The 23,656-nt window shown below is 46.2% G+C and overlaps 1 protein-coding gene across 1 annotated transcript in view; it reads left to right on the top strand.

Annotated features, from left to right (window-relative positions):
• The window catches only part of LOC124612534 (1-phosphatidylinositol 4,5-bisphosphate phosphodiesterase gamma-1), a 258,728-nt gene that overhangs the window by 174,943 nt on the left and 60,129 nt on the right, over positions 1 to 23,656 (top strand). The window contains exons 16-18 of the mRNA XM_047140800.1: positions 8,981 to 9,202; positions 14,080 to 14,283; positions 22,283 to 22,397. Coding sequence (XP_046996756.1) covers positions 8,981 to 9,202; positions 14,080 to 14,283; positions 22,283 to 22,397 — 541 coding nt within the window. The remainder of the gene's footprint in view (positions 1 to 8,980; positions 9,203 to 14,079; positions 14,284 to 22,282; positions 22,398 to 23,656) is intronic.

Below are 23,656 nucleotides of genomic sequence, written 5' to 3'. Positions count from 1 at the left end.
CTCGGTTCTCAAAAGTGGGTACTTGAAGCAGATTTTGAGCTAGAAATCCCGAGATGGTCTTTAAATCTGATACTAAAGCTCCTGCCAGTTTGTTCAATGTACCGCATGGGGCAATCATTGCAAGTGACACAAAACTCCCGCGTTGCATGATATTAGAACAAGTGACGTGCTCTGTACCTGTTGTTGTTGTTGTTGTTGTGGTCTTCAGTCCTGAGACTGGTTTGATGCAGCTCTCCATGCTACTCTATCCTGTGCAAGCTTTTTCATCTCCCAGTACCTACTGCAACCTACATCCTTTTGAATCTGCTTAGTGTATTCATCTCTTGGTCTCCCTCTACGATTTTTACCCTCCACGCTGCCCCCCAATACTAAATTGGTGATCCCTTGATGCCTCGGAACATATCCTACCAACCGATCCCTTCTTCTGGTCAAGTTGTGCCACAAACTTCTCTTCTCCCCAATCCTGTTCAATACTTCCTCATTAGTTTTGTGATCTACCCATCTAATCTTCAGCATTCTTCTGTAACACCACATTTCGAAAGCTTCTATTCTCTTCTTGTCTAAACTATTTATCGTCCATGTTTCACTTTCATACATGGCTACACTCCATACAAATACTTTCACAAACGACTTCACAGACTGACAGAATTACAATGTAATCGGCGAACCTCAAAGTTTTTATTTCTTCTCCATGGATTTTAATACCTACTCTGAACTTTTCTTTTGTTTCCTTTACTGCTTGCTCAATATACAGATTGAATAGCATCGGGGAGAGGCTACAGCCCTGTCTCACTCCCTTCTCAACCACTGCTTCCCTTTCATGTGCCTCGACTCTTATAACTGCCATCTGGTTTCTGTACAAATTGTAAATAGCCTTTCGCTCCCTGTATTTTACCCCTGCCACCTTTAGAATTTGAAAGAGAGTATTCCAGTCAACATTGTCAAAAGCTTTCTCTAAGTCTACAAATGCTAGAAATGTAGGTTTGCCTTTCCTTAATATTTCTTCTAAGATAAGTCGTAAGGTCAATATTGCCTCATGTGTTCCAGTGTTTCTACGGAATCCAAACTGATCTTCCCCGAGGTTGGCTTCTACTAGTTTTTCCATTCGTCTGTAAAGAATTCGTGTTAGTATTTTGCAGCTGTGACTTATTAAACTGATAGTTCGGTAATTTTCACATCTGTCAACACCTGCTTTCTTTGGGATTGGAATTGTTATATTCTTCTTGAGCTCTGTACCTATACTTTGCAATATCATTACCATAAATGATGAAGGCTGGTTCATTATTTTTTTGGAGTATAACTATCTTCCAATCTTTTCTGAAATATTGCCAAAACAAGGAATTATATGATAGTGATACCAGCAGCCTTCTGATCATTGGCATTGATAAGGTTGCAGGCTATTAAGCTAGATTTCTTTCTTATCTTTCTGAGGTCATCCCAATTAATACCGTTGATGATGAATTCACTGTCATGTCCAGTTTTGTAGGCTATGTACTGTATAATTTGGACCTCTTTGTGTCGAGGGCTTCCTTTGCAATGGAGCACATGGAGCCTGTATAGAGAGGACCTGAAGGTTGTCATCTTGTGCTTGATAGGGTGGTTAGAGGAGCTGTGGATCAGTATATCAGTGGTGGTTATCTTTCTGTAAATGTCAGATCTGACTTTAGTACCACAAAGCATAATAATAACATTACCATATCTGAATCATTCAACTATTTCAGTTTAAATTCACTCTTAGGGGCTCAGCATTCATTTGCTGGATACGGGCTTTGTGACTCCGTGGTTCCTGACCTGGGGACTGGTATGTGCAACCAGTCCTCTGTCACCATGAGCTCTGTGCATTTGTCACTGACCACCATGCGGCACAGCAGTGGAACATTGTGTGTCACAGGGAACGGGGATCTTGGCTTGACTGCCTGTATCATGAGGATGGTATAAACCACTATACAACAAAACCTGTCTCAAGGTGTGCTTGCACACTGATGAGATGGAATGGTGGGCAGCCTATGGGAAACCTGGCACACTTCAGTTGTATAAGACATACCCAGGCAAGCTGGGCTCTGTCTAGATTGACTTTTACTTCCCTAGCTGTTCATTGGACGAGCATGGATCCATTGAAATTTTCCCATCCTTCTCCCAGCAGAAAGGATGGACCACTGGAAGGTACCAACACCCAGTCTAACAAGATAGCTTGAGCAGTCAGTCCTCCTGACTCAGTAAATGGTAACAGAATGCATATTCTTAGTCAAATGTCTTTATAATAGTTAAAAAAGGAGTGCAGTTTTGATAAAGTTTCACCATTTTATATACGAAAAGATTTAGAGGACTACGTTAGAACCTGAAATCTGAAAGCACTTGCAAAATGGGACTCTGTCGGTTGAAACATTTAGTTCCCAGCAAGTAAAGAACCTCCAGAAAGCTCAATGCCTTCAGGAGTATACATTTGAAAATGAACTGCACAACACATTGAACTACAGCAAGGGTGTTGTAACTTGCAGGGATCTGGTTGACATTCCCTGAGAATAACTGAAAGTTGAGTGGTCCTGAGAAGACATTTTTGACATGCAAAACATTATGAAAAGCATTATGGTGAGGTGGCGAATCAGACTCTTTTTTTTATGCTTACATTTATCAGCACCAAACTTCCAGAGCATGTCAAGGCAGAATTCCTTTGCCTAGCCATACAGCCTTATTTCCTGAACCCATTGCAATGTTTTAAATGCCAGCACTTTGGGCACACTACTCTTGGTTGTAAGGGAGAAACCTGTTGTGGCAAGTGTGGTAAAGTCGCCCATGACAGATTTGGTTGCTCCCCTCCTCCAAAGTGTGTCAACTGCTCTGGTAATCACCCAGTTCAAAGTAGGGACTGCAGGATCTTCCTTGAATAATGGAAGATCCGGGAGATAAAAAAAACAAAGCACACCCTATATGGTGAAAGTATAAAGATAGACAAGGTGATGCAGCCACCTACATTCGCTGCCTCCTTTGCTCCCATTCTCAAGCAGCTATTCCAGAAAACCAAAGCTGCTATACAAATGGAGGTTACGAGTGTCAGCACTAGTACCTGCATTTGCCAATGCACTTGTGTTGCTGCAGTTGCTTCAAAGCCTGTCCCTCCCCCAAGAACTTAAGGAAAGGTGCAATTTCTGACATTGTGGAACTCCTTGCCCCCTCCAAAAATTCAGTGTGATCCACCATACAGTGTTGTCACTACCACTTCTGTAGCTGTATCTCCAAAGCCCCCTCAGATCAAAAAATCAAAGTAAAAGGCGAAGACATCCCTCCCCCGCCCCCACCCCTCCTCCGATGGAGACGGGAACTGTACATCCTGACAATCTTGACTCGTCCTCTCTGATGTCTTTCTTGAATATTCTTCAGAGGTGATGGACCTTGATGTCAGACTGGGGCAATCATCTCACCCCAGGAGTGTATCTTCACCCACTGCGGGCACCCTTCCCTGGCAGAAAGTAAGAATGAAAGCGCTATCCTTGTGATAGATGGCTCTCATACTGCAGTGAAACATTAATGGCTTCAAGACACATGTAGAGGAACTGAATCACCTAACACAGGAATGCCCACTATGCTTGTTTTTTCAGTAAGTTCGTCTTAAATCTTGCACCTGTACTATGGGGCTATACACTCTATCGCAAGGATGACCTAACTGGGGAAAGGGCCAAGAGAGTGGGCACTGTGTTTGTCAGTAATGTGCAGCTTTGCTCTGCTCTCCCCCTGGCTACTAACCTGCAAACAGTTGCCACTGAAATTCATCTGTGCCAGAAGATCACTGCTTCCTCACTGTATCCACCACTGCAAGATGCAGTAGACTATGAGGCTGTCACAGATTGTATGGAACAACTCCATTGAACTGTTCTCCTACTGGGAGAGTTCAGTGCCCATGATGTCTTGCTGGGCTCAACCCATACTTGCTCTTGGGGTTGGGTTTTGGAGAGCCTTATGATGTGCTGTGAATCCTCAACAAAGGTACTCCCACTCATTTCTGTGCTGTTACTTGATTACTCTCAGCCATTGACCTCTCTTTCTGCGCTCCAGCACTCGCAGACTCTGTTCAGTGGGAAATCACTGACGACCTTCATTCCAGTGCCCACTTCCCACTCTGCATTCTCCTACTACATGGAGCTTTCCCTGAAGAGAAGCTATTAAAGTGGATGGCCATCAGGGCTAACTGGATGTTGTTCAGCCAGCTGGCTGTCTTTAAATGCTATGACATTGTTGAGGAATGGGTGGACCGCATTACGTGAATGATCCAATGTGCCACTGACCTATCGATCCCAAAGTCTTCAGGTCATCTTAGGAGGCAAACTGTACCTGGAAATTTCTGGAAATACCAGTAGTAGCAGTGCTGAAACCGGGGTGTCTCCAAACAACTCCTGGAGAATTGCCCAGTTGACAGCAGGCATTTTACGAAATCTAATGCCAGCCAGGCTCCAGCATTTTGCCACTACTGTGTGAGAGCAGGGCAAGTTGGACTTCACATCCAGCAGTTCTGAGTCTTACAACTGCCTTTTTTCCATATGGGAGGTGGGATTGGCACTATATGAGACTCGTGACACTGCACCTGATCATGACCAGATCTGGTACTGCTTGCTTCTCTTGCTTCGACCGTTGCCAGCGGTGTCAAAGGAAATCCTCCTCAAATGTTTTAATTTCATATGGCAGACATGTCATTTCCCCAACCCATGGAGAGAGGCAATTTTGATACCTTTCCTCAATACGGGAAAGGACTGCACATGTTTCAATAGTTCATGGACTATCATCTTAATGAGCTGAGTAGGAAAGACCCTGAGTGAATGGTTAACTGTCATCTGGTTTGGTTGTGAGAGACCAGGCAACCCCCAAGCCACTCTGTGTGAATTCCAGAGATTTTCGTCCACTATAAACCTGACCCTACTACAGTGACTATTCAGCATGCTTTCTTATGTAAACATCACTGTCTCACATATTCTTTGGTATCAGTAAAGTGTATGATACTATGTGGAGACATGGTATACTCATGCAACTCCATTAGTGGGGCTTTTGTGGCCACCTCCCCATCTTCATAGGGTCTTTTTTGTTTCAGCACTTTTGTAGGTCTCGAGACAGTGACACGTTGTCATATCGTTTTGAGCAGGAGATTGGTGTCCCTCTGGGCAGTGTTTTAAGTGTTACCCTATTTGTCATAGCCATAAACAATATCATGTCCATGGTATTGAGTCCCATACAGTACTCCTTATTCTTAGCTGATTTTGCTGTTTTCTGTTCCTCCTCCAGTCTTGCAGTAGTGACTCATGAGTTGCAACTGACTGTGCAGAGTATAATGAGACATCTTCCTCCGGCATTACTTTTCTTCAGCAGTAGTTGTCCGCAGCTCACGGTCTAGTGGCTAGTGTTGCTACCTCTGGATTATGGTATCCTCGGTTTGATTTCCAGCTGGGTTGGGGATTTTCTCTGTCTGGGGACTGGGTGTTTGTGCTGTTTTCATCATTCCATCATCATTCATGAAAGTAGCTAGATTTTACTGTGTATAGATTGGGAATGAGTAAGGGTGCTGATGACCGTGCAGTTGAGTGCCCCACAAACCAAACATCTTCATCGTCATCATCATCATTGTCATCATCATCATCCTCAACAGTGGTTGTTGATACCAGTATTATTTTTCAAATTTTGGACAGGTCAGTATTATCTAAGTTGCTTTCCTGAAAATTTTCATATAATTTTATACACAGTACATTGTATTTCATGCTGAAATTTCTGAAAGTGAATTACTTTATAAAATGTTGTTATCGATAGGTACTAGTTTTGAATTTCCAGTTTAAATTATTTTTTTAGAAACATTTGAAATTACAAATTATTGGCATACTTAAAATTTCTATTATCAATTATGCAGTCTGTAATGGTTGTTATGTTTATTTCTGGATTCATTTATGAAATAATAATTGAAAGTAATAATATAACAGAAACTAGTAGAAATTCATTTGTTAAAAAAAAATTGTAAAGCCTTTGGAATATGATTGTTTCCACAGAGTGCTAGAGTTGTAAGCATGCCTCTGATGTGACCGTAATTATTTTTGTATTTTGTGTGAACAGTGTATCATGTTTGTTAATGAAAATGAAAATACTGTATGGTATACTCAAATCTTCGAGAATCAGACTGCTAGACAAGAAGAACTGGAGCCAAGTCTACATAGAAAAACTGGAGCCAAGTCTACATGACGAGCTAAGTAAACTAGAAAGTTTATTGTAATCTTCGCTCCTCTCAAATCTTCATAAGAAGACTCATGTGGTCAATAGATGCAGTTAGGAAGGAGGGGGAGATTACAAGAGGTTAGAGGAATGTGCTGCAAAAGACTGGTTTTCAGTTTTCTGCAGGTGTGTGTGTGTGTGTGTGTGTGTGTGTGTGTGTGTGTGTGTGTGTGTGTGTGTGTGTGTCTCCATTCCAGTCATTTTTGTCTAATTTTTAATTTACCTGACATGGTGCATAGCAGGAATGCCATTCTACATTTTAGAGACTTGGTGAGGTTTCTGGGCCCCATTTTTGCCTCCAAATTGTCATGGATACCACACCTGGGAGACTGTGAATATCATAAAGTGCCTTAGCCATAGATCTTGGGGAGCAGACAGGGCTTGTCTGCTCCAGTTTTATAGGGCTTTTCTGCGTTCCCAGCTAGATTATGGCTACACAGGGCACAGATCAACAAGGACTTCCTATCTGAAGATTATTGACGCTATCCACCTTGCGGGGATTAGGCTGGCCACAGGTGCTTACTGGGCCAGACCCATACCCAGCGTCTATGCTGAGGTAGGGGAACCATCACTTACCATTCAGCAGCAGCTCCTGGTGTGTCAGGCATGAATGCTTCTTGCAGTTCCAACTTCACATGCACACCATGCTGTTGCTTGTCCACCTCTGGATCACCTTTTCTCCAGTTGCCCATGAGCAACAATGCTGTTTGGGATCTGTGTGCAGAATGTACTGGAATCACTTGGTGTGGAGCACATACAAGCCCAAATCCACAGTTTTAATCATGTGCCATCCTGGTTACTGTAGAGGCCCAGACTAATTTTAGGTTTGGTGCAATACAGGAGAGATTGCACTCCTGCACATGTTCTTAACTCATTATTTTATGACATTTTAACTGAGCACCACTACTCCACATCTGTCCTTACACATGGGTTGAAACAGGTGGATTCTGTTGGTTGCTCTGTTGTTTTGCCTGATTGTGTGCTCAAGTTCTGCCTACCTTGAGACACTACTGTGTTTTGACACAGAATTATATGCAAACTTGCAGACTCTGGAGTAGATGAGATGTGCTTAGAGTGCTAAATTCCTCATCTGTTCCAATTCTGTGAGTGCCTTTCAGTCTCTACAACGCTTGTACCCAATAGATAAAGTAGTCCAGTAAATCCATTATGCCTCCTTCCAACTACAATGGTTGGGGAAGGAGGTGTCTTTCTGCTGGGTACCAGGGCTGATGGGTATTGCGAGGATTGGAAGGGCAGACGCAGCAGTCAAGAAGGCATGTTGTGATCATCAGTTATTTCAGTGTGCCATTCCCCTGTACCCTTTCAGCTAACTGTTGAGTTAGTCACGTGTTGATGGGAAGACAAATGGCTGGACATGACAGATAATAAGCTGCATCTTGTAAAGACCACTACGCTGTCGTGGCATACCTCCTTCCGGTCCTAGAGATAGGTTGAGGTCCTCTTCATTCGTCTTCACATAGGCTATATAGTCCTCTGATGCACGGCTTTTTCTCTGGCGAGAGGACCCTTCAATATGTGGTGCTTGCAGCGTACAGATCACTGTTTGCCACATTTTACTAGACTGTGTTTTATTTTTGGGCGAGAGGGCAGCAGCAGATTTTCCAGTAGACCTGCCCTCTTATTTTAAGTGATGTTCAAACAGATGCGAGGCTTTTAAGGTTTTGTGATTTGTCCAACCTGTTTCTGAAAATTTTAGCAAGATGTTCTTAATATTAACAGGATTACTGACTCTCATGTTTTATGTAAGTCCTCAGCCAGTTACGTCTCCCTGTGCCTTTCTTTCAGCTCTCCTATGAATCACTTGTAAAAATTTCAGTTGAACTTATTTCCAGCTTTAGTCAGGTTTCAGTACCTATAACAATTTGAACTTCAATGCTTTCTGTTAGCGGTTGGAGCTCTGATTCTTTTCCAACACACCTACAACAGTTTATGACTACTACAATTTTCCTAGGTCACAGCCCATCCAGAAACTAATGTTTTAAATACAATGCAAACCTGGTAACAAACAATTTTTTTGGCCAACTACTGCCAGGAAAACTGACTATATCATTGCAATAAGAGAAAAGGTTGTGACACCGAGACTACAGGGTATTCATAATATATGAACTGTGACATTTACAAAAGGAGCAAAAAACTTGTGGTAATTAAAAGGTGTAATAAATTGAGACAGTTTCCTAGGTTTCAAAGATCTAAATTATAGATACATCCTTTCAGTGGGATGCAGTGTTCATTTGAACTGCTAAACTATTTTGTTTCAACAACAATAACAAAAAGCTTTTTATTGTACAAAAGGAAGTCACTTATAATAAAGAAGCAGGGATTTCAATATACGGAAGAGACAACACAGTTTACGTATGATAAAGGAGTTTATTATGAATTTCTAAAAGGAGGCAATGATTTTTTTGTATGGTATTTAATGATGTATGCTTCGTACTGAAAGTAAACAGTTTTAATTGTAATAAAGAAATATCATATGATATTCAAAAACCTCAGGTGGAATACAAATGATGGTATGAGTATAACAACCAGTCAGAGGGGGGGGGAGAGAGAGAGAGAGAGAGAGAGAGAGAGAGAGAGAGAGAGAGAGAGAGAGAGAGAGAGTTCGGAGGGGTTGTGGGGTTGTCTTTCCTCATACTATTTTTTTTAACCTAATAAAGTAAGTAATTTCTTTAATTTTCCCATTTGTGTTAAAAGATAATTATTTTTTGTGTCTTTACAGTCTTCAGATTCACTACTCCTTGGCAGTCTTCAGAAGGGCAGCCTTGATGTGATGGGTGCTATTGTTGAAGTGCATCGAAACGACCGCCCAGGACTGGAATGGGTACTACGTATACAAAATCCAAACATGTGCTCAGTATTTGAAGTAGCTGTACCTAGGATAGAACTTGCTGTTGAATGGAGGAATGCCATTAAGGAAGTGGCACAAAATGCCAGTGTACGGGTATGTATTTGTTGAAAGATTTTAGTTTTGTTTACCAAAAAAATAAATCCATGTTCAACTGTGGGAAATTAGTAATTTCTTTTCAGTGACATTGTAGCACGTTAGACTATATCAGAACTAAATTTTTTTTTCTTAATTTCATTATTCTATAAGAAATACAGAAAACATAAAAAAATATATAAGCAGCACTTGAATTCCAAAAACTAGTTGAGACTGATGTGCATAACATGTACTTATTAACCACAAAGTGTATATTGAAAGAACACTTTCCTGATAAAGATTATTATTATTATTATTTTTATATTTATTTTAAGGCTTCAATTACATCAAATATTTCGTTGCAGACCTTCAGTTACCTTAATATTTTTCTATTATTTTATTTAGAAACTCCAGTAATGTGACAGTAGTTCCATAGGTGACTGAAATTGGTCACTTTCATAGGTAAGAATCACCATGATTTGGATGCTGTCATGTTACATATGTAACAAGAAGCCAATTCTGCACTAGACTCATAGTCATAGCATTATTGAACAAGTCGTGGAAGATGGGGAGGAGTGGGAAGGGGTGGGAGGGAGGGGTGGGGGGAGGTTGATGTGGCAGGACAGTGCAGTGTAGTGCTGCTCAATGTGTTGTTTTGTTGGCCTACATTAGGCTTCCTCTATGCCACCTCCAGCATATTACTTGTAGTAGGCAAGGCAGAGGAAAAAAAAGATTACACAAGGTTCATTCAATAAAAAAATTGAATTTTTGTAAAGAATCCATTATAAAAATAGAATAAAGCACTTGTTTATTTTTCAGCGTAATCCCCTGCAAGTTGCAGGCACTTATGCCAGTGATGGACAAGCTTTTCAATTCCACCTGCAAAGAATTCTTGGGTGTGTGCATAACCAGTTATGCATCAGTGCTTGGATTTTGTTATCGTCTGTGAACCTTGAGCCAGTAGAAGATTATTTAGAGTGTTAAAAAGTGATAATTTAAAGGTGTCAGACCCAGGCAATCTGAGAGGGGTGATGCAGCAGCAGACAAACTTCAGGTCTCTCTGCATACATCCAAGCACCTTTCTTTCATTTCTGATATCAGATGTTTTGTAACCCAACTCGCACACACTTTCTTGAATATGGTGGTCTGATCCAACCCTAATGTTCATTGTTGCTGAAATATCACTCAAAATAATGCCCATTTTCCTGTATCAACTCTTGCAAGGTCATTCTCCATGGTGACACAGACAGAATGTCCTGTATACGGGGAATCATCAGCACAAGTTACACCGTGTTTGAACTACTGTGTGCCAACATGTGTTAGACTCAAACAACTTCCACCATATTGCACAGCAATCTGACAGTTAATTTTGACCGGTTTCAATCCTTTGGATAACCTAAATCTAGTGACACTCCACTGCTCCACAACGGCGCAAACCTGCAAGAATGCTGCCATCTTGTTTCACTGATTCCCAGCATCCCATTTGTGAGACAAGTATTCCTATCCCATCAGATAATACTTCTAGGACACCACCAAAAAATAACAAAGAAGCCCAAACATTATTGAAGTTTCATATTTTTTGTGCAACTTTTCCTGTTATTTATTGAATCGATGTTGTCTAGACAGAAAAAGAGAGGGAAGTGCATCCACACAGTTAAACATCAGAATATCAGCAGTAATGTTGGTGACCGTATTGGTATGATTTCATTCATTGTTCCTGACACACTGTTGAAGCCACTGCATAAAATTATCGTTTTCAAAATCTAACATCACCACCATCACAGGCATGATTTAGTGACAAATGTAATGTTCTCAAGTCCTCTATTTGTGTATTGTTTTGCTCCATATATCTTAGATTTTAAATAACCCCATAAGAAAGACGAATCGGGTAAAAATTGGAACCATACAATACCATAGGTTTAATGTACTTGGGGTGAGGGGACTCTGAGTTTCTGTAAAGCCATTGATAGTTTTACTTTGTGCAGCAACTTCACAGTTTATTGAAACTATATCCTGCCTTATTTGTTAAAGATTGACAGAGTTATGTCACATTAAAAGATACTGTGCAGAAATAAAGATTGCACCATTGACTTAGTCTTTGATACCAACCTTTGGTGTACAACATTATTTTGTATCATCAAGATTGTGAATAAATTGTTACTGATGCTGTTAATATCCTTATAGTTCTCCTTACACACGCACAAAATTCAAGCTTTCGCAACCAACGGTTGCTTCGTCAGGAAAGAGGGAAGGAGAGGGAAAGACAAAAGGATGTGGGTGTTAAGGGAGAGGGTAAGGAGTCATTCCAATCCCGGGAGTGGAAAGACTTACCTTAGGGGGAAAAAGGACAGGTATACACTCGTGCGCGTGCACACACACACATATCCATCCGCACGTATACAGACACAAGCAGACATTTGTAAAGGCAAAGAGTTTGGGCAGAAATGTCAGTCAGGGCGGAAGTACAGAGGCAAAGATGTTGTTGAATGACAGATGAGGTATGAGCGGCAGCAACTTGAAATTAGCGGAGGTTGAGGCCTGGTGGGTAACGCGAAGAGAGGATATACTGAAGGGCAAGTTCCCATCTCCGGAGTTCTGACAGGTTGGTGTAAGTGGGAAGTATCTTGATAACCCGGACAGTGTAACACTGTGCCAAGATGTGCTGGCCATGCACCAAGGCGTGTTTAGCCACAGGGTGATACTCATTACCAACAAACACTGTCTACCTGTGTCCATTCATGCGAATGGACAGTTTGTTGCTGGTCATTCCCACATGGAAAGCTTCACAGTGTAGGCAGGTCAGTAGATAAGTCACGTGGGTGCTTTCTCATGTGGCTCTGCCTTTGATCGTGTACACCTTCCGGGTTACAGGACTGGAGTAGGTGGTGGTGGGAGGGTGCATGGGACAGGTTTTACACCGGGGGCGGTTACAAGGGTAGGAGCCAGAGGGTAGGGAAGGTGGTTTGGGGATTTCATAGGGATGAACTAAGAGGTTACGAAGGTTAGGTGGACGGCGGAAAGACACTCTTGGTGGAGTGGGGAGGATTTCACGAAGGATGGATCTCATTTTAGGGCAGGAAGTCGCATCCCTGCTGGAGAGCCACATTCAGAGTCTGATCCAGTCCCAGAAAGTATCCTGTCCCAAGTGGGGCACTCTTGGGGTTCTTCTGTGTGAGGTTCTGGGTTTGAGGGGACGAGGAAGTGGCTCTGGTAATTTGCTTCTGTATCAGGTCGAGAGGATAGTTGCGGCATGCGAAAGCTGTTTTCAGGTTGTTGGTGTAATGGTTCAGGGATTCCGGACTGGAGCAGATTCGTTTGCCACGAAGACCTAGGCTGTAAGGAAGGGACCGTTTGATGTGGAATGGGTGGCAGCTGTCATAATGGAGGTACTGTTGCTAGTTGGTGGGTTTGATGTGGACGGATGTGTGAAGCTGGCCATTGGACAGATGGAGGTCAATGTCAAGGAAAGTGGCATGGGACTTGGAGTAGGACCAGGTGAATCTGATGGAACCAAAGGAGTTGAGATTGGAGAGGAAATTCTGGAGTTCTTCTTCACTGTGAGTCCAGATCATGAAGATGTCATCAATAAATCTGTACCAAACTTTGGGTTGGCAGGCCTGGGTAACCAAGAAGGGCTTCCTCTAAGCGATCCATAAATAGGTTGGCGTACGAGGGGGCCATCCTGGTACCCATGGCTGTTCCCTTTAATTGTTGGTATGTCTGGCCTTCGAAAGTGAAGAAGTTGTGAGTCAGGATGAAGCTGGCTAAGGTAATGAGGAAAGAGGTTTTAGGTAGGGTGGCAGGTGATCGGTGTGAAAGGAAGTGCTCCATCGCAGCGAGGCCCTGGACGTGCGGAATATTTGTGTGTAAGGAAGTGGCATCAATGGTTACAAGGATGGTTTCTGGGGGTAACAGATTGGTTAAGGACTCCAGGTGTTTGAGAAAGTGGTTGGTGTCTTTGATGAAGGATGGGAGACTGCATGTAATGGGTTGAAGGTGTTGATCTACGTAGGCAGAGATACGTTCTGTGGGGGCTTGGTAACCAGCTACAATGGGGCAGCCAGGATGATTGGGTTTGTGAATTTTAGGAAGAAGGTAGAAGGTAGGGGTGCGGGGTGTCGGTGGGGGCAGGAGGTTGATGGAGTCAGGTGAAAGGTTTTGTAGGGAGCCTAAAGTTCTGAGGATTCCTTGAAGCTCCACCTGGGCATCAGGAATGGGATTACCTTGGCAAACTTTGTATGTGGTGTTGTCTGAAAGCTGAGGCAGTCCCTCAGCCACATACTCCCGACGATCAAGTACCACGGTCGTGGAACCCTTGTCCGCTGGAAGAATGACGATGGATCGGTCAGCCTTCAGATCACAGATAGCCTGGGCTTCAGCAATGGTGATGTTGGGAGTAGGATTAAGGTTTTTTAAGAAGGATTGAGAGGCAAGGCTGGAAGTGAGAAATTCCTGGAAGGTTAGGAGCGGGTGATTTTGAAGAAGAGGAGGTGGGTCCCGCTGTGACGGAGGACAGAACTGTTCCAGGCAGGGTTCAATTTGGATAGTGTTTTGGGGAGTTGGATCATTAGGAGTAGGATTAGGATTATTTTTCTTCATGGCAAACTGATATTTCCAGCAGAGAGTACGAGTGTAGGACAGTAAATCTTTGACAAGGGCTGTTTGGTTGAAAACTATGTGATTTGTATTTTCCATACATCATGCATATCTCTGCCTTTACTGCAGCATTAATTCCAGTTTTTCTCTCCTGATGAACAAAGTCACATTTGACACCAAATATATTTTAGATCCCATTAGTTCATCTCACTTTAATTCTCTGGTTTATATTTTAAGACTTATATTTGTTTTGTAGGATTTGACAAACTAAGCTCAGTAAAATATTTCATATTTTATTTCAGGAAAATCAACATAAGGAAATGGAGAAGCAACTAAGAATAGCCAAAGAAATGTCTGACTTGATAGTTTATTGTCGGTCTGTAGCGTTTAACATGGAAAAATTCAGGAGAGGCTTCAATCATTGTGAAATGTCATCATTTCCTGAAACTAAAGCTGAAAAACTGATATGTCAGCAAGAGACAAAATTCTTCTTGAAATATCATCAGGTACTGTGTACATATATTCCACTTATTTTTGACAGTATTATGAAAACGATAGTCGCTACTCACCATACAGTGGAGATGCACATCAAATAATGTTATTATTTTTAGTTTATCAACATTTTATAGCCCTGAAATACACAACAGATCCAACTCCTATTTCTGGGAACGTAGTAAAAGAACAAAATTATATAGTTTTTTTTTTTTTTTTTAATTTATTCTCCTTTTCAAATACACGACCCAAAATCACAGCCTGTATTTCTGGTAAGTAAATGAAATGTTCCACATAATATGATAAAACAGTTATGTAACTATGAGGTCTCTCTCTCTCTCTCTCTCTCTCTCTCTCTCTCTCTCTCTCTCTCTCTCTCTGCCTCTGCTAGAATTTCATGGTCCACTATCTAGATACTATGATGGACTGTACATTCCATTAATAAGACTCAGTGAGCAATCTTAGTTTTAAAATTACCATAATATACAATCACAATTTGTATATACATACAATGTGTTTTGCATGTACAGTAACAACTTTAAAAACAACAGCATTGTTACTAATATATTCCCTATTTTGTTACTACTGGTCCTAAAAAATATAAAGTGTAGAAAATTAAAGAAATTTAATTCAAAAACTGTAAGAAAAAAGAATAGATAATAAGAACAGATATGTCATGTTACATCAAAGCCACCAGAGATTTCAGCAGTGGAGTTTATATCCCACAGCTAGTTACACACATTCTAAGTGTGTTCCCATTTCCATGCAGGGGTAGGTCAGGCTCTGAAGATCCTACAGGCCAGTTGTTAGTTTTGACTGAGGAATATTATATGACTTCATGAAGTTACAATTGTATTTTATATTGAAGATGTCCCACAGCTACTGTAATAATAACTATAATATTAATATTAATCTATAATATTATTAATCTATAATATTAATCTAGCGTTAGTAGTTGTCTAAGTGTGTGTGTGTGTGTGTGTGTGTGTGTGTGTGTGTATGTTGGCTGAGATGTGAGCACCTAATGATGGGAATATGAACTCCACACATGTAATGTTACTGTCACGGAACGTTTAACATCTGCAGCTTTACACCCCCACTTAACTACCTCTCGCCTCACACTCAATGCTGGGAGTTACTCCCTATTGTGCATGCCATCCTAGGAAGTCTGCATGACCATCTTTCCTTATATTTTACTTGCTGCCTATTGGAGACTTTGTTCCCCAGGATGTTAATTGTACACAACTTTTGCAAGTCTCTTTCAGATCAGGTACAGATGGAATGTTTTAAATAATACACACTGGAAGAAAATTTGTCATGGATTTCCTTCATCTCTTCATTCACAGACATATCTACCCGAACTGGAGTCTTTCAAGATGAATGGAATAAGTCCTGTCCATGTCATGTCAAAAGATATGGTGTTTGGGAAGAGACTGTTAACCAATCAGCCCTTATCAGTTGCCCCATTGACTATGCCAGATATCCATCCCAAGGATTTTTAATTAGAGTTTGTGATCAAACACTGATTATCTTAGTCGTATTGTAGGTTTCCTTTCCTTAACCAGTATGCAGACACTGTATCTAAATATGGTAATGGAAAGTTCTTCCCGAATTTAAATAATTTAGGAGTAGCATGTTAAATAAGAGAAAGATAACCACTCACCTGTAGGACACTGGTGTGAGACCCATAAGCTCCTGTTAACAGGAAACAGTAGTCACACTACCTTTCATGCGTTTGCTCCTTTTCTAGCAACCACACAGACATTCAAACACACCGTCCTGTGGCGAGACTGATTTTCGGGTATCGATTATTGAGAGCAGTTTCCTGGGCTGTGGGTTGATGAGAGGTGGGGAGAGGGTAGGGAAGGGCACACGAGGCAAGGGAAGTGTAGCAGGATAGTACGAGCCAGGCCTTTAGACAGATGATTCAGCAGCTATATATTGAGACTAAAGAAGTTAAAGTGGTAGGCATATAGTGAGAGGGAGGAGGTGTAAGAAAGGGAGGGGGAAAAGAAGAGGAATGTGGAGATGAAGAGGGTGACAGTGAGAGGTGCAGAAAAAGGGGGATGAGAGAGAGAGAGAGAGAGAGAGAGAGAGAGAGAGAGAGAGAGAGAGAGAGAGAGAGAGGGGGGGGGGGGGGGGGAGGGGAGAATGAGAGCATGTGGGTGGGGATAGGGAGAAGTGGTGGGAGAATACAGTACATGATCTGGATGGGAAAAGAATAGTGTGGACAGGCAGCAGAGGGAAAAGGTAAAGCAAGGTAGAGGTAAACAAGATAGCAGACGATTCATTGATGATATTTTCATGATTTGGACTCGTGGCAAGGTCAGTCTTGCTCTTTCCTCCATAACCTCAACGCATACTCCCTAGTCCACTTCACCTGGGTCTTCTTAACTCAACAAGCCACCTTCCTAGATGTCAGTGTCCACCTCTCAGATCACTCAATAAATATGTCTTCATGTTGTTCACATCAAGTTCACTAATCACCAACCACAATCAATACCTCCACTTTGACAGCTGCCACCCATTGCATGTCAGGGAGTCTCTTCTTTACAGCCTCACCACCTGTGGTCACCTCACCTACAGTGGGAAACAGGAGTTCTCAAAATATACCAATAACTTTGCCAGAACCTTTATTGATAGACAGTATCCTATCCAGCTCGTCCATAAACAGATCTCCCGTGCCCTCTCCTCCTGTGAAACTAGTAAACCTGTTAAACAGCGACCAACCACCTCTCCTCTAAACACCTATTATCACTCTGGCCATGAAAAGCTCAACCACGTCCTTCACCAGGACTTACCTTTCATCATGTTCTGAGTTGAGGGATATCCTGCCCAAAACCCTACTGGCATCACACAATGTAGTGTTCGGTCACCAACTCAGCCTACAGAATATCTTTGTCCATCCATATTCCAATCCTGCTCCAAATCCTGCACATCACAGGTGCAAGACCTGTCCTATACATCCATGCACCCACCCTCCCTCCCACCCGCCTGCCTACTTACCACCTCCTACTGCAGTCCAGTCACAGCCATTTCTCGCCCAATAAAAGGCAGGGCTATATATCAGCTTTGCTGCAATTACTGCACAGCATTCTATTTGGGAATGACAAGTAACCAACTGTCTACTCACATGCAGAGCCACAACCAAACTATGGCAAACCACAAGCTTGACAGTCTAGATGCTGAACACCACAACACGAATGTCTTCAGCAGCTGCTTCACTTCATGGACCATTTGGATACTCCCTTCCAGCACTAGTTTCACCAAACTGTGCAGGTGGGAATTGTCTCTTCAGGATATCCTGTGCTCTTGCGGTACCCCTGGCCTAATTCTCAGCTAAGTTGTTCCCACTACTTCACTTTGGAGTTTTCCTTCTTTCTTCTCTCCCTAACAGTCCTTCTCCATCTAAATTGTGTAATGCTTTCTCCCCCTCCCACCCCCTTGCAGTCATACCTCACTCTCCCTCCCATCTCCTCCTCTCCCATCATCCCCTCTCCTCCTCTCCCATCATCCCCTCTCCTCCTCTCCCATCATCCCCTCTCCTCCTCTCCCGTCATCCCCTCTCCTCCTCTCCCGTCATCCCCTCTCCTCCTCTCCCGTCGTCCCCTCTCCTCCTCTCCCGTCATCCCCTCTCCTCCTCTCCCGTCGTCCCCTCTCCTCCTCTCCCGTCGTCCCCTCTCCTCCTCTCCCGTCGTCCCCTCTCCTCCTCTCCCGTCGTCCCCTCTCCTCCTCTCCCGTCGTCCCCTCTCCTCCTCTCCCGTCGTCCCCTCTCCTCCTCTCCCGTCGTCCCCTCTCCTCCTCTCCCGTCGTCCCCTCTCCTCCTCTCCCGTCGTCCCCTCTCCTCCTCTCCCGTCGTCCCCTCTCCTCCTCTCCCGTCGTCCCCTCTCCTCCTCTCCCGTCGTCCCCTCTCCTCCTCTCCCGTCGTCCCCTCTCCTCCTCTCCCGTCGTCCCCTCTCCTCCTCTCCCGTCGTCCCCTCTCCTCCTCTCCCGTCGTCCCCTCTCCTCCTCTCCCGTCGTCCCCTCTCCTCCTCTCCCGTCGTCCCCTCTCCTCCTCTCCCGTCGTCCCCTCTCCACCTCTCCCGTCGTCCCCTCTCCACCTCTCCCGTCGTCCCCTCTCCACCTCTCCCGTCGTCCCCTCTCCACCTCTCCCGTCGTCCCCTCTCCACCTCTCCCGTCGTCCCCTCTCCACCTCTCCCGTCGTCCCCTCTCCACCTCTCCCGTCGTCCCCTCTCCACCTCTCCCGTCGTCCCCTCTCCACCTCTCCCGTCGTCCCCTCTCCACCTCTCCCGTCGTCCCCTCTCCACCTCTCCCGTCGTCCCCTCTCCACCTCTCCCGTCGTCCCCTCTCCACCTCTCCCGTCGTCCCCTCTCCACCTCTCCCGTCGTCCCCTCTCCACCTCTCCCGTCGTCCCCTCTCCTCCTCTCCCGTCGTCCCCTCTCCTCCTCTCCCGTCGTCCCCTCTCCTCCTCTCCCGTCGTCCCCTCTCCTCCTCTCCCGTCGTCCCCTCTCCACCTCTCCCGTCGTCCCCTCTCCACCTCTCCCGTCGTCCCCTCTCCACCTCTCCCGTCGTCCCCTCTCCACCTCTCCCGTCGTCCCCTCTCCACCTCTCCCGTCGTCCCCTCTCCACCTCTCCCGTCGTCCCCTCTCCACCTCTCCCGTCGTCCCCTCTCCACCTCTCCCGTCGTCCCCTCTCCACCTCTCCCGTCGTCCCCTCTCCACCTCTCCCGTCGTCCCCTCTCCACCTCTCCCGTCGTCCCCTCTCCACCTCTCCCGTCGTCCCCTCTCCACCTCTCCCGTCGTCCCCTCTCCACCTCTCCCGTCGTCCCCTCTCCACCTCTCCCGTCGTCCCCTCTCCACCTCTCCCGTCGTCCCCTCTCCACCTCTCCCGTCGTCCCCTCTCCACCTCTCCCGTCGTCCCCTCTCCACCTCTCCCGTCGTCCCCTCTCCACCTCTCCCGTCGTCCCCTCTCCACCTCTCCCGTCGTCCCCTCTCCACCTCTCCCGTCGTCCCCTCTCCACCTCTCCCGTCGTCCCCTCTCCACCTCTCCCGTCGTCCCCTCTCCACCTCTCCCGTCGTCCCCTCTCCACCTCTCCCGTCGTCCCCTCTCCACCTCTCCCGTCGTCCCCTCTCCACCTCTCCCGTCGTCCCCTCTCCACCTCTCCCGTCGTCCCCTCTCCACCTCTCCCGTCGTCCCCTCTCCACCTCTCCCGTCGTCCCCTCTCCACCTCTCCCGTCGTCCCCTCTCCACCTCTCCCGTCGTCCCCTCTCCACCTCTCCCGTCGTCCCCTCTCCACCTCTCCCGTCGTCCCCTCTCCACCTCTCCCGTCGTCCCCTCTCCACCTCTCCCGTCGTCCCCTCTCCACCTCTCCCGTCGTCCCCTCTCCACCTCTCCCGTCGTCCCCTCTCCACCTCTCCCGTCGTCCCCTCTCCACCTCTCCCGTCGTCCCCTCTCCACCTCTCCCGTCGTCCCCTCTCCACCTCTCCCGTCGTCCCCTCTCCACCTCTCCCGTCGTCCCCTCTCCACCTCTCCCGTCGTCCCCTCTCCACCTCTCCCGTCGTCCCCTCTCCACCTCTCCCGTCGTCCCCTCTCCACCTCTCCCGTCGTCCCCTCTCCACCTCTCCCGTCGTCCCCTCTCCCCCTCTCCCGTCGTCCCCTCTCCCCCTCTCCAGTCGTCCCCTCTCCCCCTCTCCCGTCGTCCCCTCTCCCCTCTCCCCCTCTCCCGTCGTCCCCTCTCCCCCTCTCCCGTCGTCCCCTCTCCCCCTCTCCCCTCTCCCCCTCTCCCATCGTCCCCTCTCCCCCTCTCCCATCGTCCCCTCTCCCCCTCTCCCCTCTCCCCCTCTCCCCTCTCCCCCTCTCCCATCGTCCCCTCCCCCCCATCGTCCCCTCCCCCCCATCGTCCCCTCCCCCCCATCGTCCCCTCCCCCCCATCGTCCCCTCTCCCCCATCGTCCCCTCTCCCCCATCGTCCCCTCTCCCCCATCGTCCCCTCTCCCCCATCGTCCCCTCTCCCCCATCGTCCCCTCTCCCCCATCGTCCCCTCTCCCCCATCGTCCCCTCTCCCCCATCGTCCCCTCTCCCCCATCGTCCCCTCTCCCCCATCGTCCCCTCTCCCCCATCGTCCCCTCTCCCCCATCGTCCCCTCTCCCCCATCGTCCCCTCTCCCCCATCGTCCCCTCTCCCCCATCGTCCCCTCTCCCCCATCGTCCCCTCTCCCCCATCGTCCCCTCTCCCCCATCGTCCCCTCTCCCCCATCGTCCCCTCTCCCCCATCGTCCCCTCTCCCCCATCGTCCCCTCTCCCCCATCGTCCCCTCTCCCCCATCGTCCCCTCTCCCCCATCGTCCCCTCTCCCCCATCGTCCCCTCTCCCCCATCGTCCCCTCTCCCCCATCGTCCCCTCTCCCCCATCGTCCCCTCTCCCCCATCGTCCCCTCTCCCCCATCGTCCCCTCTCCCCCATCGTCCCCTCTCCCCCATCGTCCCCTCTCCCCCATCGTCCCCTCTCCCCCATCGTCCCCTCTCCCCCATCGTCCCCTCTCCCCCATCGTCCCCTCTCCCCCATCGTCCCCCCTCTCCCATCGTCCCCCCTCTTCCAATCTTCCCCCCCTCTCCCATCATTACCCTCTCCCCCGTCTCCCCCTCTCCCATCATTACCCTCTCCCCCCGTCTCCCCCTCTCCCATCATTACCCTCTCCCCCCGTCTCCCCCTCTCCCATCATTACCCTCTCCCCCCGTCTCCCCCTGTCCCATCATTACCCTCTCCCCCCGTCTCCCCCTGTCCCATCATTACCCTCTCCCCCCGTCTCCCCCTGTCCCATCATTACCCTCTCCCCCCGTCTCCCCCTGTCCCATCATTACCCTCTCCCCCCGTCTCCCCCTCTCCCATCATTACCCTCTCCCCCCGTCTCCCCCTCTCCCATCATTACCCTCTCCCCCCGTCTCCCCCTCTCCCATCATTACCCTCTCCCCCCGTCTCCCCCTGTCCCATCATTACCCTCTCCCCCCGTCTCCCCCTTTCCCATCATTACCCTCTCCCCCCGTCTCCCCCTTTCCCATCATCCCCCACTCCCTTCCTCCCCTATCCTCCCCCCACTCCCTTCCTCCCCATCTCTCTTTCTGTCCGCCCTCCTTGTCCTTTTCAACTCCACCATCCTCTCCTTGCCCCCTCCCTCTCCACACTTCTTCCATTCTCTGTGTCTCTTATATGATACACCCTCGGAACTCCTTTCAACTTGTTGTGCGGCTACTGACTCATCTACCCCACTACACTCTCATTGCCCCGTGTGTCCATCCCTACACTCTCTCCACCTTTATCAGGCCAAGCAACTGCTCACAATCAGTTTCACTGTGGGAGGGTGCATTCGGGCGTGTCTATGTTGTTTTCTGTTATGTGTGTGACACTTCATTCACCTATAGGTGAGTGATTTAGATATTGTTTCACCCAGGAATTTCCATTTTTGTTATAATTTAGGTGTGTGGGTAACAACTAGCTGGATAATAGAGGTTGTGAGTCATGTATAACCACTGGAATCTACTAACTTTTGGATGAATTCTCCTTTGAGGTAGTTTGCGCACGCACGCGCGCACGCGCGCACACACACACACACACACACACACACACACACACACACACACACACGGGCAATTATATTGTGCTGGCTGTATACACAGTGCCTGGACTGCAATTCTGTACGTTAACGTAAGTAAGGGATTGTGTTGAATCAAGTAGGAAAGGGGAGAAAGGAAACGGGGTGGGGAAGGGTGACCACCAACTTGGAGGGAGGTAGCAGGTGCACTAGATAGGAATGTGGGAGGGAGATGCAGCACGTCACTGTATACAAGTGCGACATGTTGGTACCGTCAAGTAAGTAAACATGAATCATATCAGGTATGCTTTCAAGAAGTTTTCTTCCTAACTGCACGAATTTTTACTTCAGTTGCGGAATTTAAAGTAAAAGAACTCTTATTTTTAATTTCTTCAATTTATTTATTTTTTATTTTTGTTATTTTTACAGCACCAGTTCAGTAGAATTTATCCAAAAGGTCAAAGAATTGATTCCTCCAACTACATCCCTGTTCCAATGTGGAATGCTGGCAGTCAGATGGTAGCTCTTAACTATCAGACACCAGGTAAGAAATATTAAAACTTTTTATGTGCTACCAGTTTATGATTACAGATATCATTTACGCTTTTGTACCCTTATCTGTGCTTACTTTCAGGTACTGTTATAATGTTTCTAGAAGTCATTCACGAGCAACAAACTTGTAGCCATTGATGGCCAGACTTCACAGAGAGAAATATTTTAAAATTTATGTGAAAGTTCCATTGAGTCTAAAAAACTGTTCCGTGATCATTGTGAGATGTGCACCACATTGGAAGGAAAAGGGGAGGGGAAGCCTTACCACTGCCACTTTTATTGGGCTTCTGATACATACATTTGTTTGTAAAATAAACAGATAGATAAGAAATCTACTCACCAAACGGTGGCAGATGAACACACGCACAAAAGGATTTAACTTTTACAGGCTTTTGGAGCAAGTGGCTCCTTCTTCTGACAGAAGAGTTGAAGTGGGAGGAAGAGCGGTGAAGGATAAGGACTGGCGAGGTTTAGGGAAAGGGGTACAGAAAAGTCACCCAGAACCCCAGGTCAGGGGAGATGTACCAGACGGGATGAGAAGGAACCTACAAACCGAGCTTGGCCAACCTCCTTAATGTCCCACAGCCTTCACCACTGCCTCTCAGACCTGTAATAACTCATAATCACAAGACCAGTAACCACAGTACAGTGTTTGTAACCTCTTGTCCAAAGCAGCTGCTCTTCCAGGACCTTTGCTGTCTCTGACAGAATTACAATGTCGTCAGCGAACCTCAAAGTTTTTGTTTCTTCTCCATTCCTACTCCGAATTTTTCTTTTGTTTCACTTACTGCTTGCTCAATACACAGATTGAATAACATCGGGGATAGGCTACAACCCTGTCTCACTCACTTCCCACCCACTGCTTCCCTTTCGTGCCCGTCGACTCTTATAACTACCATCTGGTTTCTGTACAAATTGTAAATAGCCCTTCGCTCCCTGTATTTGACCTTTGCCACTTTCAGAATTTGAAAGAAAGTATTCCAGTCAACATTGTCAAAAGCTTTCTCTCAAGTCAACAAATGCTAGAATCGTAGGTTTGCCTTTCCTTAATCTTTCTTCTAAGATAAGTCGTAGGGTCAGTATTGCCTCACGTGTTCCAACATTTATACGGAATCCAAACTGATCTTCCCCGAGGTCAGCTTGTACCAGTTTTTCCATTCGTCTGTGAAGAATTCGTGTTAGTATTTTGCAGCTGTGGCTTATTAAACTGATAGTTCGGTAATTTTCACATCTGTCAATACCTGCTTTATT

This window comes from Schistocerca americana, chromosome 4 (assembly GCF_021461395.2).
Source record: "Schistocerca americana isolate TAMUIC-IGC-003095 chromosome 4, iqSchAmer2.1, whole genome shotgun sequence".
Classification (NCBI taxonomy): Eukaryota; Metazoa; Arthropoda; class Insecta; order Orthoptera; family Acrididae; genus Schistocerca; species Schistocerca americana.
This window is presented reverse-complemented; position numbering and strand designations above follow the sequence as displayed.